Here is a 21068-nt window from a genome sequence, read left to right on the forward strand (position 1 = left end):
GACTGCTATAGCCATTGTTTCGGGGTATCTTTGTTGAACGGTTCTGTGATGAAACTAGCCAAACCTTTTTGTTACTTTCAGATATTGGAGGACAGAGTATAAGCCCGACAGAGTATTCAGTAGGTCTGCTCAGAGAGAGAATCTGGAAGCCGGGTGGATTTCTTGGACATTCGTCATCTCCTGTTGTTGGTGAAGGCCTTGCTATGCGTGTTAATCCGTTTGATAGTTCATCATCTCCTGTTGTCCCGGACGGCCTTGCTTTGCGTAATGCCTTTGATGGTTCTTTCCTTGGCAAGGATGGCGATTTGTCGAGTCAAGTGAAGGCGATCCGAAATTCAACTTGTGACGAATGTGGCAAGATTTTTTGCCGATTCCAAATCCAAATCCAACCACAAACGGGCAGTGCATGATAAGCGACCATTTTCTTGTGTCTGTGGCAAGGAGTATAAATACATGACAGGGCTGAGGATGCATAAGAAGAAATGTGCTTGTGCTAAGATGATGAGAGAGGATAATGACTGAGCACCTCTCAGAGTGCGAATAATCACATATTCTTGATGATATTGCTTCTTTGGAAATGGCAGCAATCTGGTTGTCTTGGGTTTAGATGGATTGACGCTTACTTCTTTTGGGGACAAACTTTGGAAATTCTTTGTGTTCATCAAGTCCTTTGGAATTCCTCAGTATATTTCTTGACATTATTACAAATATTTTAGTTTTCAGTAAATGCTCTGAAACTGAATGGACAATTTCGTGGGCTAGTTTTTGAAGCTACTTCTGATGTCACGTCTGGAGAGCTGTATTTAATTCTTAGAACAAGGACAGCAAGCATATATGCCATGTGTATTTGGATGGATGATCAGTACTTGGTTGTATATGTCCTGGAGGGAGTTACTGAGGACATCTGTGTTGTTGGATGAATATATTCGAGAGATGAAGAGATCACATACATTTTATGCAAGGTCAAAGACTCAAGACTTAGGTGATATTTTCCGTACAACATCTAAAGTTATGAAATGCTGAGTACTGTTTATTCTGGATGTGTGCAAAGATGACTTGCTCTTCAGTGACATTTATAATGAATGATAAGAAGAGGGAGTAAAGTGACATATATTGGAGTCTGAAGGCACCTCACTTTGGTGTCCAAAGTTTTGGAGTTTGAAGGCACCTCATTATAATGTCCAATGTATTGAGGCCTGAAGGAACCTTACAATGATGTCCAATATATCAAGGTCTGAAGGTACTGCACTGTGATGTGCGATAAGTTCTGAAAAATAAGATGTCCTTTGTTCAAGAGAGTTGACGGTGACAGCTGTATCTCATGTCCATTGTGTAAGATTGTTTGTCCTGTTGCATCCTGAACTCCAGCATGATACCTATTGCAATCTCCTTTGAAGGAACTAGAGACTCTTCTTCCTGTGTTTCAGGTTATGGAGTTGCATTGACCCCACATCAGCACTTAACTGACAGTGTTGCCCAGCCATGGCCTCATAGACAGGCTTTCATGGAACGGTCGGGTTCTGATCCGTGTGGTGCGCTCCCCTTCTCTATCAACCTGGCTGACAATTCCCTCCTACACATTTTCCCGTCTGTCAAACAGGGCGATAAATCTGTGAGGAAAGCATACACATGTGACCAGTGTGGCAAATCGTTTGGAGATGCAAAGGCGCGAAAGACGCACGCTGAGGCTGTACATGACAACCTGACCTTTCAATGCGACTGTGGCAAAGTCTATAAGTACAGACCAGGATTACTCAGGCATAAGAAATCATGCATATTATGTATCCAGACTGCCAGACATAATCCTTGTGGCGATGGCAGCTGACCTGACCCGTTGTCATATTCATGTCTTCATTGTGCAATTCAGAGTTGCTTCCCTTAGGGATGGCAGATCATTGTGGTTCTGTTCCCACTGTTGGCCCTAGTTTTATTCCAGGGTTGCCAATTCCATGGACTTGTTGGTTTCACCAAAGTGGCAACTGTTGTTCATCTCCACTTTTCTCATACACTACAATCACCTGCCATTATACAAAATATTTTCAAGGAAATGTCGAGCCAAACTCGCTTGCCATTTTGCCAGATGCAGCCTGAATTTTTAGATCAAAATCCAAGGCATGAAACAAGGTGTTTGGCTCAAAGTCATACACCCAGAACTAACTTTCTTTTACTTTTGCAGGGAGACTGATTTACAGCGAATCTGATAGAAAACTGCCATTGATTGTTTTCAGAATCCACTGATTGTGTATACAATATTAAACACAATTTTTAAAAATACTATTACTTTATAAAACTCATAATCCACACATGATTTGTCATGCTTGTTGAGCATGGGTTACCTATTGTGCATTGCTAGATTGAGTTACTATTTGAAAGAAATTGTATTTTAATTTTGTGTAGAAACTATCAAACACACGAAGGAAAATAATTTATTTATTTGGTTACAGATCATTGCTTTGAAATTAGAAGGTTGATTGTCACACAATAATGTAAATGAAAATGAAGTTGATCTTTACAACTTTCTTCATTTCGGGGGGGCAGTGGGGTAGCCTAGTGGTTAAAGCGTTCGCTCGTCATGCCGAAGACCTGGGTTCTATTCCCCACATGGGTACAATGTGTGAAGCCCATTTCTGGTGTCCCCCGCTGTGATATTGCTGGAATATTGCTAAAAGCGGCATAAGACCATACTCACTCACTCACTCACTCTTCATTTCTGCGAATTAACAGATGGGTAATAGTCTTGATATCTGTATCTGTAGTTTTGTTATGAAGATTATTGACAAGAGCTGCTCATATCTTGATTTGTTTACAGTGTCAATGTTTATGGCTCTAAGGATGGCTTACATAGGGAGTTATCAAATGATCTCCCTTTGCATGTCTTGGTTGTGAATATTCTTTTAAATTGTCTGAAGATACGTGTTTGGTCAATATCATTGTCAAACTACTTATAAGTTCCTTCCATAAATGAGGGGCAGACATTGGTGCACATTAGTGGTGTAACGATACGGCAATACAGTACTGTATCATGATACAAGGCTCACGATATGCATCGATTTACACTCCTGTATCAGAATGCACAAGATTCTTTGATGTAAAAGTGTGAATGATAAACTCTCTCTCTCTCTCCCCTCCCTCCCTCTCCTTTCTCTTTCCTCTCTCTCTCTCTTCCCCAAGAAAAAAACAACAAAAAAGTGTTTTTCCCCTACAAGTTCAAATCTTTGCTGAAATCTGAAAACAAATGATTCAGGGTTGAGATACACTGGTTAAAATGGAGAGAATGTGAACTTATGAAATAAAAGTACAACATCCGGATTCATATCGTATCACACCCACTTTATCAGGATACGTATCGTATCGCATCCTCAACATATCGTTACATCTTTGTGCACATTGTTGGCTGACATATCTAATTGTGGACTTCCACACTGTACAATTGCTGTATGTTGTCAATGGTGATTTATGGCATTATTACATTGTACTGTTTGACCTTTGCTCTTTGTTTTCTCACTTCTGTTACACAGGAAGATGGGATTGATAGAATTATGTCCAACTTTATCTTCGAAATCAAGACATGTTATTTTTTCCACTCTGTAACATAGACACAGCTGTCTTTAGTTTATTTCTTTAGGTTTAGAAATGACATTAAAAGTTTTCTCTTAATTTACACTTCCTTTTTGCAGACTTTAATAGATCTAAGTGAGCTTTAGCTATTGCTTAGATTTTAGACCCTTTTGCCATTTTCTGATCCTGCGTATTGGTAAAGTTCAAATAATTTTCTTCTTGCTCAAAAGATTTTGATGAAAGATATCATTGTTACTAACAACCCAATTTGTTTTAGCCCATCTTTTGATCATTTTTGTGAAATACCAAACAATGTTTTTTTAACTCTTTTTAAGAATGCCTTGATGAGAAGATTCTCATTCATATTAACTGTTCACTTTGAATGAAGTTAAGGTGTTCGTATGTGGGTCTGTGGAGCTGATCTCATCATTTGTAAAATAAACAAGATATGTCACCACATAGGAGATATATTAAACCATTAATATGAAAAAAATGGTCTAAGATGTCTTATCTGAAGCAAATTTAATTTGAAGGTGGTGATGATTTCCTTTGCATAATATTGTTTAGAATCTGACAATTTCAGGTTGATGTTGAGAGAGATGGGTGAAATAACCCGTAACCAGTGTAAATTATACCAATATAGGCCTGTTTTCCTAAGTTTAACCAAGAGAGCCATGTTGCTCTGAAATGGTTACCTGTTAGGGGTCAGGGAGCTTTGTATCGGTTGGAAGCACTGAGTCAGTGTAGTGTGTTAGGTTATATTCTGTCATTTTATGTAAATTCATGAATGAGTAGCTTTGTATGCATGTATATATATATCTCATGAAAGTTGGTGATTTTGAAAATATAAGCGGAATCATTGGTAAAACCTGATTCAGTCTTTTGGGCAGAGAGCTACTTGGCTGACACACAGGGACAACCCATGAAGATCATTCCTTGTACCCACTGTAGTCTTACTGAAAGCATCGACATCCAACTTCTCTCCACTGCATGGAAAGTTGCTGATTCAGCAGTATTCAGCAGCCAGTCATTCATGTGTATATTTGGTGCATTTAGGAAGATGAGCATATTAATCTAGCTATGATATTTGAGTATGGAGCAGTGCATATTCACACTCTTGTCCTCAATGTGTGTGCACATACCTGTAAATATCAATTGTCATGTGCATATGATTTTCATAATAAAACTTTTAAGTATTTCTATGGATGTGTTAAGTTTCTGTTTCAAGACTTCTTGTAACTGAGGGGCGGTGGGGTAGCCTAGTGGTTAAACGTGCTCACTCGCCCGAAGACCCGGGTTCGATTCCCCACATGGGTACAATTTGTTAAGCCCATTTCTGGTGTTCCACGCCGTGATATTGCTGGAATATTGCTAAAAGCGGCGTAAAACCAAACTCACTCACTCACTCTTGTAACTGAGATATCAACTGAAATCCGGAGTACCATTTCATTTGAGACACTTTAAATCACATAGCCACGTGCATCGCTGATTGTCTGGCCTTTTGCTGGTTTTGTAGTGCTGGACCAATAGATAGCATGCCATGGTTTAACATGGATATACCCCACTCAGAAATGGTATACTGTGTTAAGCCCATTTCTGGTGTTCCACGCAGTGATATTGCTGGAATATTGCTAAAAGCGGAGTTAAAACCAAACTCACTCACTCACTCTTGTAACTGAGATATCAACTGAAATCCGGAGTACCATTTCATTTGAGACACTTTAAATCACATAGCCACGTGCATCGCTGATTGTCTGGCCTTTTGCTGGTTTTGTAGAGCTGGACCAATAGATAGCATGCCATGGTTTAACATGGATATACCCCACTCAGAAATGGTATACTGACTCCAAGCCGGTCCTTGAAATCCCTGAGCTCAAGACGGGCTAACGTGAAGTACCATATTTTACGTCTTTGTGACATGTCCAGGGAATAGTACCTCCACCGCTTTCTGGACCAGTGCTTGATCTACTGGACTAAAGAGTAGGCTGTGTACTTAAGAAAATGAACTGTAATATATCATATATTACCGTGTTAAAGCCAATCACTTACATAGCTGAGGTTTTAACTTTACCCTTAAAATCAGTATCAAAATGGTATGTTCCGTACAGAAGCCAAACCACCAACCTTCATTCATCTTCTCATCGTATGTATTGATGACTCCTAAATGGAGGTGGGGTGGTGGGGTAGCCTAATGGTTAAAGCATTGGCTTGTCACGCCGAAGACCCGGGTTCGAATCCCCACATGGGTACAATGTGTGAAGCCCATTTCTGGTGTCCCCTGCCGTGATGTTGCTGGAATATTGCTAAAAGCGGCGTAAAACCAAACTCAGTCAGTCAGTCCTAAATGGAGGTAACTGTTTTCGTTACGTTTCGTTTTAAAGGAGCATAGATGGTGGAGTTGTCAAAATTTGCTGTACAAAGATGTGTCCGTTTGTCCTTGATGTGACCTGGTTCACTGTGGTTCAGTGTGGTTCACCGTGGTTCACTATGGTTCACATGTATGTTAGGTATATCGCTACCATACATGGGTGTTAAGCCCATTTCTGGTGTCCCCCGCCGTGATATTGCTGGAATATTGTTAAAAGCGGCGTAAAACCAAACTCACTCACTCACTCACTCACCATACATGGGTGTCATCAACGTGCTGAATGTCTAAGGTACAGGAGTTCAGCCTGTTCTCTTCTCCCACTGTCTGGAATACTGTTGAAAGCAGCATTAAACACACCTCACTCATGTGAAGATGTATGAGGAGGTTTCAGTCAGTGTCCTGAGTATTAGAGAAAGATATTGGCGACTGCAACATTTAACTGCACAGACATGCACCTCACACAGAAACACACACACAACACATTCACAAAGGCAGACACACATTGCTGTTTACATTGTATGACGTATTTACAAGACACTGTAATATCAGTGTATGAAATAAGGACCGTCCGACAGCCCGAGACGGGCTAGATTTCTGACGGAAGGTCTAAATTTACAGGGAGCCATGGTCTGGTAAATTTTTTAGATGTTCCATACATCTGAGTAAATTCACCATATTTGGTCTGGTTAAATGCATTTTGGGCAGCCCTGATGTCTGGCTGGATGTTTGGCTTATTTCATACACTGGTAATATACGTTATAATATTGCTGATTTGAGGCAGTAGCTAAACAACTTTGACTGATAGATACAATATCTCTGCTGATTGAGCACAAGGATAGCTAGAATGGTTCTCATCTGTGTCAGTGATGGACAAGCGTGGTGTCCCTTAGTCAGGTATTGCTGGACTGTTTGTTGAAAGGGGCATGGAACTCATTCATTTGCAGCTACTTCACAGCACAGTCGATCAAAAGTTGTGGTTGAAGCTAGTGGACCTGTTTGGATCTTGACTGAGACAAAACTTACAGGCAGTGGACCTGGTACTACAGGTACATCAGAGCAGGTTCCTGCTTTACTGGGTCCCGATGCTGTGTGAAGTGACGGAATAGATGGATCATCATTACATAATGCACAAGCAAACAGAAACATTCCAAGAGAAAGATCGTTACTGGATAATATACTCCCAAGCAGTGTTTGCCCTTTACTCTGAAAAGCTGCAGACCCAACGGACCCAGAACCCTAAAAAGTTGTGGGCCCAGATCAGAACGTGTAAGCCCTATATTTTAATATGGAAATAATACTCTCAGTTACTGGGGATGAAAAAGCTGTCGGCCATAAGGATCTGCAGAAAACAAAAGCTGTGGGTCAGAGTGGTTTTCAATCGACTTCGGGCCTAAGGACTGACTTTAATTTCGAACACTGCTTCCAAGAGTAATTTAAGTTTTTATTTAGTCACAATATCACTGCAAGGCTTGGTCCAATGACAATTAAGACCATGCCGGCTTATTTTGTGAGGGCAATGTTACCCTGAGTTTGAGGGCACCTGTTTCCTTTGTTCTTGCACCAATCCGCAATGCCATCAATTATTTGCCATTTAAGTGTGCCATTATTCAGCACCTTTCAACCAATTCTCTAAAATTCCAGAGATCGACTGAAACACGAATGAACTTTTTGTTACTTTCAGGTGAGGGGAGTTCTATCAGTTTCAGTCCATCTCTGGCTCACGATACAATGCTAAGAGGGAATGGACCCCAGGCCTATGCCCAGAGTCTCTGGCAAGGAAAGCACATGCAGTTGACCCCTGCGGGATTGTGCATGGGACTCGATCTCAGTGCCAATTCCATCATCCAGGCTTACGACTATCCCCCGATACGAGACAAACCGCCTGGATCCAAATGTGCTGTTTGTGGCAAGGTGTTTGCGACGCCCGATCGATGTATGACCACAAGGCAGCTGTTCATGATAATGTCTCCTACATCTGTGTCTGTGGCAAAAAGTACAAATATAGACCGGGCTTGAAAAGTCACCAGAGGAATTGTATTGTGAGGAAAAATAGCTTGAATCTTCCAGCATAGGTTGGATTGTGAGATGAGTTTTAAGGTGATTAACTCTGTCAAATTGACAAAACATTTTTTTAACATTTTCCTGTCAGTGGTATAGTTTTTCAGTTGAGGAGGTATGTCTAAACAGATCTAATATTTTTTCCCTTGGAACTTGTTAATTACACTTTTTCTCTAAAGAATTTAAGAAAAACAGATCAAAATGTCCATTTCCGTGAGTCATGACAATTCCGTAACATATGAACAAATATTTTACCATCTGTTTGAAACTGAAAGATCCCAATTGCGCAGATCGATGCTCAAGCTGTTTTATCACTGGATTGTCTGGTCCAGACTCAATTATTTACAGACTGCCGCCATATAGCTGGAATATTGCTGAGTGCCACGTAAAACTAAACTCACTCACTCACTCACTGAAACTGAAAGAGGGTTTCCCATCACATCACTGTTACTATATATACTGAGGGAAACAAATAAGGGAACATCACTTCATCATAGTGTTTCTTTATCCATTCTCAGATTTTCACCTTAAGGGCAATACAAATCCTGCAAAGAAACCTCGGAAAGAATAAAGCAACACTTGTACTTTCAGAAGTTCCCTTATTTATTTCCATCAGTATTTTATCTTTGTCATTACAGATTGTCACAATTACTAGTTCAGGTATATTCATCAAGGCATAATTCTGTATTCCTTACTTACCCTTTGCGGAGTTTTAAGTTGCCAACTGAGTAGCATGGCTTCTGCTGTATAGCGTATTCAGTGTATGTAGAGTGTAGATGGGCTGACACCAGTTGAACTTTTTGTTACTTTCAGATCACAGAGGTTCAGTCAGTGTCAGTCAATCTGAGGCAGACAGTTCATATGTTGAGCAAGATAGTGCTCTTCCTGTGACTCTGTCCAGAAGGTTGGGTCAAGGTCCAGCATGGCCAGAAGCTGCTGTGTCTCTAGTTCATCACCCCTCTAGTTCATCAGTAGGTCATTCATTCAGACCTCTCCGACCCAGTCCAGCTCACTCGGGGGGCCAGGTCATGGATTTCAGCATTGTGGGGCATCAGGAATGGTTTGCTCAGGATCAGCCTCTGGATGCACGGATGGTGAGACCGTCTCCGGGAGCCATGCGTCTTGTGAAGTGTGTTGAATGTGACTTGATGTTCTCTAACAAGAGTGCCATGAAGAACCACAAGTCTGCTGTACATGACAAGGTCACCTATGTTTGTGTCTGTGGGAAGATGTATAAATATAAGCCGGGCCTGCTGAATCACCAACAGAAATGTTCTCTGTTCCTGTTCCAGAGGGACACTGCTCCAAGTTGATTTGGGAACTCATGTGGTAAATGAGTTTTGGAACTCGCATGGACTGTGTTCATTTAGCTTCTCTGGAACAATGCTCTCAAATGATGTGGGATTTCAGTGAGACTTTGTTCTCTACATATTTGAGATCTTGCTGTGACAATGCTCCACACTGAATTAAGTCAGCATCGGAAATGTTTTTGAACATACTGATGTTGACTGGGCAATTTCCTGAAGAATTTTGTCATCACATACATAAAAATTGTTAAATGCTAGAAGCAATAACTAACCAGATCTGTCAAATATCGTTGTCAGTTATTGCTGTCATGGTTGTGTTTGGGGGATTGATAATATGGACTAGGAACATCGTTCTTTGATATTTATAGCTATCCGTATGACAGTGTTCAGAAGACTGCATTGGTGGAGACACAGTGACCCATACCTCTGCATTCTGATTGCTGTACTTCTGTTCAGCATGAACCTTAAAAACAGCAGTGTACAAAGTAAAAATGATATGTCAAGAAAATACAAGTTGTATACGTTGTATATGTTGTGTACATAATAGGAGCATGGTCATGACACATATTCTTGACAGCTGATCATTTGTTTTACATCTGCCATTACATCTTTGAAATATTCCCGCCTAAGTTAGGTATGTTTTGTTACCTTCATTAATTATTCCCCCAGATGGAGAAACTTTATTTAGTTGTATTCTTTTGTGTCACAAGTACTACTCATTCCCCACATGGGTACAATATGTGAAGCCCATTTCTGGTGTCCCCCGCCGTGATATAGCTGGAATATTGCTAAAAGCGGCATAAAACTAAACTCACTCACTCACTCACTCACAAGTACTACTCAAAAGATGTCCAGTTCTTTCATATTTCTTGAGTGAGTGTTTCATTGCCAATTTAATTCAAAGTTACTTCCCTTATTTGTGGCAGGATCCACAGATTGTGGGTATCAATCCCAGATGCCCATATTTGGTGTCAGCCCTTACCTGATTTTGATTGATTTCACTAAAGTCTAAACATGGGCTGTCTTGCTGAGAGCTCTTGCCTAGTCTAAGTCACTGCAATGGTGGAAGCCAGAAACCCATGAAACAGTTCTGGTTGACATATACTTGCCTCACTGTTAGCTTTCGGCCAGTAATACTGGAACTGTCCAAAACAGCATTTACCACAACTGAAACTGTCCAAAACAGCATTTACCACAACTTACTCATTCATACTGTAACAGAAATATTATGTTTGATCCATATCATCTGGACTGTCTGCAATTCTAGTCAAGAATTGTCACTGGCAGTAGTAAAGATGAGATTGTATGTGTAAGATGAGTAGTTTTGTGTTTGGATGACATGAAAGAGATGTTTTGTTTTTCTGTGACTGGTCATATTGAAGACTGAATGTCTGAAATTGTTGCTACTCAAAATAAGTCAAGGATTACCTGATTTTTGTCATTTGACTAGTTCATCTGGCGTGGCTGAAGGGTATTTCCTCTCAGTCTTTCTTTACATGTGTTCTTTACTAATTTTGAGTAGTACATATTCAAAGTGGGCTATCCTGCCAGCCAATGTTGTGAAATCAATATTTGATGTTGCTTGTTCAAATTGCACTGTTCTTGTTTGAAGTATGTATGTGAGCTGCACAACCAGTGATGATTTTGTGTTGGTATGTCAGAAAGACATTTATTACCTACGAGGACGAAAATATTGGGGTTCATATTTTTCATACGATGCCCTAGGGCAAAATATCACTTTGTCATGGTGATATGATGTCACGAACAATGCTAGGACGTCATGTTTCTTCTGTGATGTTGCGTTCTTCATATGGCGACGGCAGGTAGCCAGCCTATGTTTGAAAGTAGATTTGGGTTTATTGTCCTCAATTTGATGACTTCGGTAATAAACAGAATATTATATTCGTGCCAATATCATACTATGTTTATGATACTGGTGCCTTAATATCGCGATATCCCTCGCTCTCGCTCGGGAAATACCAACATTTAGGCACTTGTGTCGTAAACATAGTATGACATGGGCACTCATATAATATCCTCTATATTATACAATTATAGACTCTTGTAGAAGTTGATATCGGTTTTTATTGACCTGAGTAAAACAATATCGACCGAGCTTGCGAGGTCGATATTGTTTTTCTCAGGTCAATAAAAACTGATATCGACCTCTACAAGAGTCTATAATTGTTTTATTATATAATGAAAGAGAAACGGGTTTTAACATAAACTTTTAATGCACACACTGTGCCATCTATCTGAGTGATCTGATTGGCTGAACAGCGGGGGAAGCCCCTTCGTACGGGATTTCTTGTCTATTTTTAGTAACCCAAGTCAATATCGTAATTTATCAGAAAACTCAAGTCAATATCGTGTTTTGTAGTAAATCATGTGACGGTCTTTTGACCAATCGTGGTACAGGAAAAATACTACCTATATAATAAAGGTAATTGGTATTGCTGGTGTGTGTGACACCTATGTCTGGTGACCTCTGCATATAGGGTAGACAAAAGGGGAGACAACTCACCCTCATACTGATTGCTTCATGTTTATACAGTGTACATCGGGAGCGGCATACAGTTGTGGAGGCAACCCCATCTTGAACTATGATAACAGTTTATGAGAAACATCCTTCTCAGTAGATCTGCTAGAATGTGAATAAAAATATCATAATAAATCAGTGTTCCTTTTTGTATGTGACCGCCTCCGTTTGATCGTCACCAGGACAACAGATGACTACCTGCTGAAGTGCGTCTGGTCAATCCTGGAACAATATCCCACTCTTGGAGGATTAACAGTATTATATTACAGTGTTCACGAATGGTGTTTCAAAGTAACAGGACATTTGGTCCGGTAAGTTTTAGATGTCTGTCTGACCCATTGAAAATTCTCAGGACCCATAGAATAAAATTAGACACACATTTCAGATTTAACATTTCTTATAATTGGCATTGAAATTATTTAAACATACGATATATCAACAGCAAACAAGTGTCACATGTCAGATATAACAACTTCAGTCAAAGTCATTGTGAAATATACAGTCAGACACTGGGGCCGGCGGGTTGTAGACTTCTATCGGACCGTTGGCGAATCTGCCGGATTTGTCAGAGGGTCAGGCACTATTCGTGAACACTGCATTACAGTGCTGTAAACTCCAGATACAATTCAACACAGATCACTGACGTCTGCAACTTCTATTTTCATCATTGCCAGAAAGTTATTGGTTTTGATTTGCACATCTGTCTGATATTGATATTCTTGACCAGTTCTGATGGGGAATGTATACACATCTATCTGATATTGATATTCTTGACCAGTTCAGATGGGGAATCTGTACACATCTATCTGATATTGATATTCTTGACCAGTTCAGATGGGGAATCTGTACACATCTATCTGATATTGATATTCTTGACCAGTTCTGATGGGGAATGTATACACATCTATCTGATATTGATATTCTTGACCAGTTCAGATGGGGAATCTGTACACATCTATCTGATATTGATATTCTTGACCAGTTCAGATGGGGAATCTGTACACATCTATCTGATATTGATATTCTTGACCAGTTCTGATGGGGAATCTGTACACATCTATCTGATATTGATATTCTTGACCAGTTCTGATAGGGAATCTGTACACATCTATCTGATATTGATATTCTTGACCAGTTCTGATGGGGAATCTGTACACATGCCTATCTGATATTGATATTCTTGACCAGTTCTGATGGGGAATCTGTAACGTCTATCTGATATTGATATTCTTGACCAGTTCAGATGGGGAATCTGTACACATCTATCTGATATTGATATTCTTGACCAGTTCAGATGGGGAATCTGTACACATCTATCTGATATTGATATTCTTGACCAGTTCTGATGGGGAATCTGTACACGTCTATCTGATATTGATATTCTTGACCAGTTCAGATGGGGAATCTGTACACATCTATCTGATATTGATATTCTTGACCAGTTCTGATGGGGAATCTGTACACATCTATCTGATATTGATATTCTTGACCAGTTCTGATGGGGAATGTATACGCATCTATCTGATATTGATATTCTTGACCAGTTCTGATTGGGAATCTGTACACATCTATCTGATATTGATATTCTTGACCAGTTCTGATGGGGAATCTGTACACGTCTATCTGATATTGATATTCTTGACCAGTTCTGATGGGGAATCTGTACACATCTATCTGATAGTGATATTCTTGACCAGTTCTGATGGGGAATCTGTACACATCTATCTGATATTGATATTCTAGACCAGTTCTGATTTTTGATGGGGAATCTGTACACATCTATCTGATATTGATATTCTTGACCAGTTCTGATGGGGAATCTGTACACATCTATCTGATAGTGATATTCTTGACCAGTTCTGATGGGGAATCTGTACACATCTATCTGATAGTGATATTCTTGACCAGTTCTGATGGGGAATCTGTACACATCTATCTGATATTGATATTCTAGACCAGTTCTGATGGGGAATCTGTACACATCTATCTGATATTGATATTCTTGACCAGTTCTGATGGGGAATCTGTACACATCCATCTGATATTGATATTCTTGACCAGTTCTGATGGGGAATCTGTACACATCTATCTGATATTGATATTCTAGACCAGTTCTGATTTTTGATGGGGAATCTGTACACATCTATCTGATATTGATATTCTTGACCAGTTCTGATGGGGAATCTGTACACATCTATCTGATATTGATATTCTAGACCAGTTCTGATGGGGAATCTGCATTAGCAGGGTCAGTGGGTTGATGGGGAGCATAGTTTTGCCAATAGCTTGCCTTTTACACACTGGAATCAACTGTGTCAGATGGGTGGCTGGGTAGCCTTCTGGTTAAAGCTTTCGCTTGTCTTGCAGAAGACCCATTGGCTTCCCTATATGGGTACAATGTGTGAAGCCCATTTCTGGTGTCCCCCATCCTGATGTTGCTGGAATATTGCTTACCATACTCATTCCTTGTGTTAAGATATTTTATGGATTTCTATGGCATCAAACTTGAAGCTGTTCAACAGTGCATCACAAAGTCTAGGAGGGAGTACCCCGGATAACCCAAGCTGTCTATGATAGTTCTCTCTGCCTATGATAGTTCTGTGATGTTTTCAACAGCTAAGCCGACGCATGTTATTGTATCCCAATGGTGTTGCCCAATGGTTGTGGTTTCGATCACCAGATTGTCTAGCCCAGAGTATTCCAGGCTATCATCATACAGTTGGAATATAGATGCGAGCATCACTGAACAAAAAATACCCCACTTAACCTAAATCTACGTCTGTTCTATCAAAATGGGGTTTCCTTGGATGAGTACAAATAGAATCTCACCCGAGCGTCTTTTGATATCAAATATATCACCACGAGTTGATAAAGTTACAAATATCTGAGGCTTGCCGAGAATATTTTTACTTTTACAGTGTTCACGAATGGTGTTTCAAAGTAACAGGACATTGGGTCCTGTAAGCTTCAGATGTCTGTCTGACCCATTGAAAATTCACAGGACCCAAAGAATAAAATTAAACACACATTTCAGATTTAACATTTCTTATAATTGGCATTGAAATTATTAACGAAATAAGATTTATAAACAGCAAACAAGTGTCACATGTCACATATAACAACTTCAGTCAAAGTCATTGTGAAATATACAGTCAGACACTGGGGCTGGTGGGTTGTAGACTTCTATCAGACCTTTGGCGAATCTGCTGGATTTGTCAGAGGGTCAGATGCTATTCGTGAACACTGCTTTTATCAATGAGTGTTCATATAATTGATATCAGAAGACACAAGGGCGAGATTCTATTTTATCATAAAAAATCACTCTTCATTATTTTTCAATGAAAAATGTACATCTCTGAACACTGTACTGCCATTAGACTTGCAGTGCAGCGACGTCATAGTATTGTGACGTCATCAAGTTCATGATGTCATAACCTTGTCAGGGCATTGTACAAAATCTACTGTCAAAATGATATCTCACAGGAGATATCTTTCAATCTCACACAGGGCGGTGGGGTAGTCTAGTGGTTAAAGCGTTGACTCGTCACGCCGAAGACCCGGGTTTGAATCCCCACATGGGTACAATGAGTGAAGCCCATTTCTGGTGTCCCCCGCCGTGATGTTGCTGGAATATTGCTAAAAGCGGCGTAAAACCAAACTCAGTCATTCAGTCAATCTCACACAAGCAATATCTCCTGTGGAACACAGTTTTGGATGATATAATGCGTTAAACCCATCTTTGGTGTCCCAGAAGTGATATATATCTAGGATATTGCAAACTGGCCGAAAAACATACTGACTCACTCCAACCAACTGGAGTTACATTTTGCCAACGAAGCCTGAAACGAATTTTTGTTCCTTGCAGGTTTTGGCCCGGGGGTTATCTATGATCCCCAACTCTATGACTACCAGACCCCGGCCAGGCAGGCACAAAGCAAGGGAGTAGACTGCCCTCAGTGTGGCAAAATGTTCTCCAGCAAACGGACACTGAGTTACCACAAAATTGCCGTCCATGACAAGAAGACCTACTCTTGCTTGTGTGGAAAGGTCTACACGTACCCATCTAGTGTGTTCCACCATCGAGCAAAGTGTCCTGTCTATAACAACTGTGTTAACAACTGATGTAGGACAGGTCAGATTCAAGGCAAGATTTAGATTTAAGACTTATTCATCCAGGGTGGTTCACCATTGAGCACACTGCCCTGTCTTTAAGAACTAGTTTAACTTAATCATGTTGGACCTATTTATTTTCCTCGGACATCATGTTCAAAGAGAAAGGTGTTGATGTGAATTACTTTAACCCATTTTGGGCCTCAGTGTACAAGCAGTTTGGTTGACAGTTGTTTTGCCCATTGTTCCATAAAGTCCCCAAGCACGTCAGTTGATTATAAACAACAATTAATTCTTTTATTAATTTGTATGTTAATAATCCAATGTTCAACTGTAAGAAACCACATGCCACCCAAAATAGCCTATATCAAAGGTTTTAATATATTACGATGATGATTTTATATGTTGTAGCCAGACTTGGTACCAAAAACATCATTGTCATACAATTTGAGCATGCGTTTGCTCTTGTCACCTCTACTTTTGAGGAACTTTTCCATTCTATAGTACACCTGTGAAGATCCGGGTTAGAATTGGTCTTCAGTAACCCATGCTTGTAAGAGGCGACTAACGGGATCGGGTGGTCAGGCTCACTGACTTAGTTGACACATGTCATCGTATCCCAATTGTGTAGATCGATGCTCATGCTGTTAACTGGATTGTATGGTCCAGGCTTGATTATTTACAGACCGTTTATAATAATAGCACAAGTGAGTAAGTGAGTGAGGTTTTACACCACTTTTAGCAATGTTCCAGCAATATGAAGGCGGGAGACACGAGATATGGGCTTCGGACATTGTTCCCATGTGGGGACTCGAACCCAGGTCTTGAGCATGGCAAGCCTGCATTTTAACCACTAGGTTACCCCAATCGCCCTTAGTCACATTCTAACAAGATTGCAAGGAAAAAAAATATACTGCATCAATCAATGTTAAAACATGATCGGCACTAGAATGAATTTTCTCCTATTTTCAGATGGTGCTTGGTTTGTACATCAGCCTCACACCCCCACAATGCCCCCTCCCACCACGGAGGGATCTCTACCAAGCAGAGTGGCATGTCCTCAGTGTGGCAAGATGTTTGCTAGTGCGAAAACGCTGAGTTGTCATAAACTTGCAGTTCATGACAAGAAGAGTTATCCCTGTCCTTGTGGGAAGGTGTACATGTATCCTTCGGGACTTTTCAAGCATCGTGCTGGTTGTGTGATATATCGACAGATCCATGCTAACTGAAGTGACTGTCAAGCATTGTGTGGGTTGTGTAATATATCGACAACTCCATGCAAAGTGAAGTAAAATGGCGCGCTTCATGTCGATTATCCAGTATATAAAACATTCTGTGTTGTTTGTCACCTGGGATTTGGTCAGCATTCAAAGTGAAGTAAAATATCTACAGCGATGGCTCTTACCAACAATAAAAAAAATGCATCAGTTATCAATGCTTGAGAAAGATGGAGTTGTGCTTTTTTGAAGAGGACGGTCTTGAGGGTTGAAAGGAAGACGCTGACATCTTGGTATCACATGACATCCTAGAAGGTCGTTCCTAGGAACAGCGCCAGCTGAAGGTTCTGTTACTGTAGTTGCCTCGGCTTGTAGCGCCGCCATGCTGAAACATTAAGGGATTTGTAATGGTCATAGCACGAAGATCGCTTTGTGCTTCAGAGGGCCCTGAGCCACTTTTATGAACACTGTTCCAAATGAAAACAGCTATCAATAGCTCCGTGGTAAAGTAATAGTATCTATGAGGATAACAGTTCCATGAGGATGTTCCAAGCATCAAGCTGTTTTTTCACCTATAGACAACAACTTGAAGAGGGAATGCAGTTGAAGTGTGATCAAGCCTTGCTGTAGGTTAATGTGACATGGTCCAGCTAACAAGAACGTCTGTGCTACCCCATCGTCCCCAGTCACATTCTAACAAGATTGCAAGGAAAAATATACTGCATCTATCAATGTTAAAACATGATCAGTACTTGAATGGATTTTCTGCTATTTTCAGCACCTGTTATGGGCTTACATGATCAGTTCTAGAATGGATTTTCTGCTATTTTCAGATGGTGCTTGGTTTGTACATCAGCCTCACACCCCCACAATGCCCCCTCCCACCACGGAGGGATATCTACCAAGCAGAGTGGCATGTCCTCAGTGTGGCAAGATGTTTGCTAGTGCGAAACGCTTGAGTTGTCATAAAGTTGCAGTTCATGACAAGAAGAGTTATCCCTGTCCTTGTGGGAAGGTGTACATGTATCCTTCGGGACTTTTCAAGCATCGTGCTGGTTGTCTGATATATCGACAGATCCATGCCAACTGAAGTGACTGTCAAGCATTGTGTGGGTTGTGTGATATATCGACAGGTCCATGCAAAGTGAAGTAAAATGCCAACTTCAGTCGAGTCACCTGGGATTTGGTCAGCATTCAAAGTGAAGTAAAATATCTACAATGGCTCTTACCAACAATAAAAAAAATGCATCAGTTATCAATGCTTGAGAAAGATGGAGTTGTGCTTTTTTGAAGAGGACGGTCTTGAGGGTTGAAAGGAAGACGCTGACATCTTGGTATCACATGACATCCTAGAAGGTCGTTCCTAGGAACAGCGCTAGCTGAAGGTTCTGTTACTGTAGTTGCCTCGGCTTGTAGCGCCGCCATGCTGAAACATTAAGGGATTTGTAATGGTCATAGCACGAAGATCGCTTTGTGCTTCAGAGGGCCCTGAGCCACTTTTACGAACACTGTTCCAAATGAAAACAGCTATCAATAGCCCCGTGATCGCTTTGTGCTTCAGAGGGCCCTGAGCCACTTTTACGAACACTGTTCTAAATGAAAATAGCCCCGTGGTAAAGTAACAGTATCTAAGAGGATGTTCCAAGCATCAAGCTGTTTCTTCACCTATAGACAACAACTTAAAGAGGGAATGCAGTTGAAGTGTGATCAAGCCTTGCTGTAGGTTAATGTGACATGGTCCAGCTAACAAGGACACCTGAGTGTGCTACCCCATCGTCCCCAGTCACATTCTAACAAGATTGCAAGGAAAAATATACTGCATCTATCAATGTTAAAACATGATCAGTACTTGAATGGATTTTCTGCTATTTTCAGCACCTGTTATGGGCTTACATGATCAGTTCTAGAATGGATTTTCTGCTATTTTCAGATGGTGCTTGGTTTGTACATCAGCCTCACACCCCCACAATGCCCCCTCCCACCACGGAGGGATATCTACCAAGCAGAGTGGCATGTCCTCAGTGTGGCAAGATGTTTGCTAGTGCGAAAACGCTGAGTTGTCATAAAGTTGCCGTTCATGACAAGAAGAGTTATCCCTGTCCTTGTGGGAAGGTGTACATGTATCCTTCGGGACTTTTCAAGCATCGTGCTGGTTGTCTGATATATCGACAGATCCATGCCAACTGAAGTGACTGTCAAGCATTGTGTGGGTTGTGTGATATATCGACAGGTCCATGCCAACTGAAGTGACTGTCGAAGCATTGTGTGGGTTGTGTGATATCTAGACAACTCCATGCCAACTGAAGTGACTGTCAAGCATTGTGTGGGTTGTGTGATATCTAGACAACTCCATGCCAACTGAAGTGACTGTAAGTCATTGTGTTGGTTGTGTGATATATAGACAACTCCATGCCAACTGAAGTGACTGTCAAGCATTGTGTGGGTTGTGTGATATATCGACAACTCCATACCAACTGAAGTGACTGTCAAGCATTGTGTGGGTTGTGTGATATATCGACAACTCCATACCAACTGAAGTGACTGTCAAGCATTGTGTGGGTTGTGTGATATATAGACAACTCCATACCAACTGAAGTGACATTGTGTGGGTTGTGTCATCGACAACTCCATACCAACTGAAGTGTGTCAAGGTTGTGTGGGTGTGATATATAGACAACTCCATGCCAACTGAAGTGACTGTCAAGCATTGTGTGGGTTGTGTGATATATCGACAACTCCATGCCAACTGAAGTGACTGTCAAGCATTGTGTGGGTTGTGTGATATATCGACAACTCCATGCCAACTGAAGTGACTGTCAAGCATTGTGTTGGTTGTGTGATATATCGACAACTCCATGCCAACTGAAGTGACTGTCAAGCATGTGATATCAGCTGTCCATACCAACTGAAGTGACTGTCAAGCATTGTGTGGGTTGTGTGATATATAGACAACTCCATGCCAACTGAAGTGACTGTCAAGCATTGTGTGGGTTGTGTGATATATAGACAACTCCATACCAACTGAAGTGACTGTCAAGCATTGTGTGGGTTGTGTGATATATATCGACAACTCCATACCAACTGAAGTGACTGTCAAGCATTGTGTTGGTTGTGTGATATATCGACAACTCCATACCAACTGAAGTGACTGTCAAGCATTGTGTGGGTTGTGTGATATATCGACAACTCCATACCAACTGAAGTGACTGTCAAGCATTGTGTGGGTTGTGTGATATCTAGACAACTCCATACCAACTGAAGTGACTGTCAAGCATTGTGTTGGTCAACATTCAGGTGACAACATGCAAAGTGAAGTAAAATGTCAACAGCCATGGCTCTTATAGCAATAAAAAAAATGCATAAATATCAATCAAACTGATTATCTTTAAAAGACCTTAAATGTTAATTTTGCCCTAAAAGTTTGGTATTTAGACAACATGATTTGAAAGGGACAGTATTTGTCAAACTGATTATCGGATATGTCATACTGATTATTTAATTTGTCAAACTGATCATCGGATATGTCATACTGATTACCTAATTTGTCAAACTGAATACATGTATCTATGTCAAACTGTTTATCTGATATATCAGACTGAATATCTAATACTAGTATGTGAAACTGATTATCTAATTTGTCATACTGATTATCTTATATGACATACTGATTATCTAATTTGTCAAACTGAATATCTATGTCAAACTGATTATCTGATATGTCAGCCTGATTATCTGATATTTCAGCCTGATTATCTAATATGTGAAACTGATTATCTGATATGTGAAACTGATTATCTGATATGTGAAACTGATTATCTAATATGTGAAACTGATTATCTGATATGTGAAACTGATTATCTAATATGTGAAACTGATTATCTAATATGTGAAACTGATTATCTAATATGTGA

General features: G+C 40.4%; 1 protein-coding gene across 6 annotated transcripts in view; it reads left to right on the forward strand.

Moving 5' to 3' along the window:
• LOC124275018 (zinc finger and SCAN domain-containing protein 12-like) overlaps window positions 1–21068 on the forward strand; it is a 105171-nt gene that overhangs the window by 53673 nt on the left and 30430 nt on the right. The window contains exon 2 of one of the 6 annotated variants that reach the window (XM_046710499.1): window positions 8798–9467. The exons of 3 other annotated variants lie outside the window; for them this stretch is intronic. In XM_046710499.1, the coding sequence (XP_046566455.1) occupies window positions 8798–9297 (500 nt within the window). In that variant the 3' untranslated portion in view covers window positions 9298–9467. 2 more of the 6 variants (XM_046710501.1, XM_046710500.1) reach the window with 2 other exon arrangements.

The sequence above is a fragment of the Haliotis rubra genome, unplaced genomic scaffold, assembly GCF_003918875.1.
Source record: "Haliotis rubra isolate DU_JTF1 unplaced genomic scaffold, ASM391887v1 Scf197, whole genome shotgun sequence".
Classification (NCBI taxonomy): domain Eukaryota; kingdom Metazoa; phylum Mollusca; class Gastropoda; order Lepetellida; family Haliotidae; genus Haliotis; species Haliotis rubra.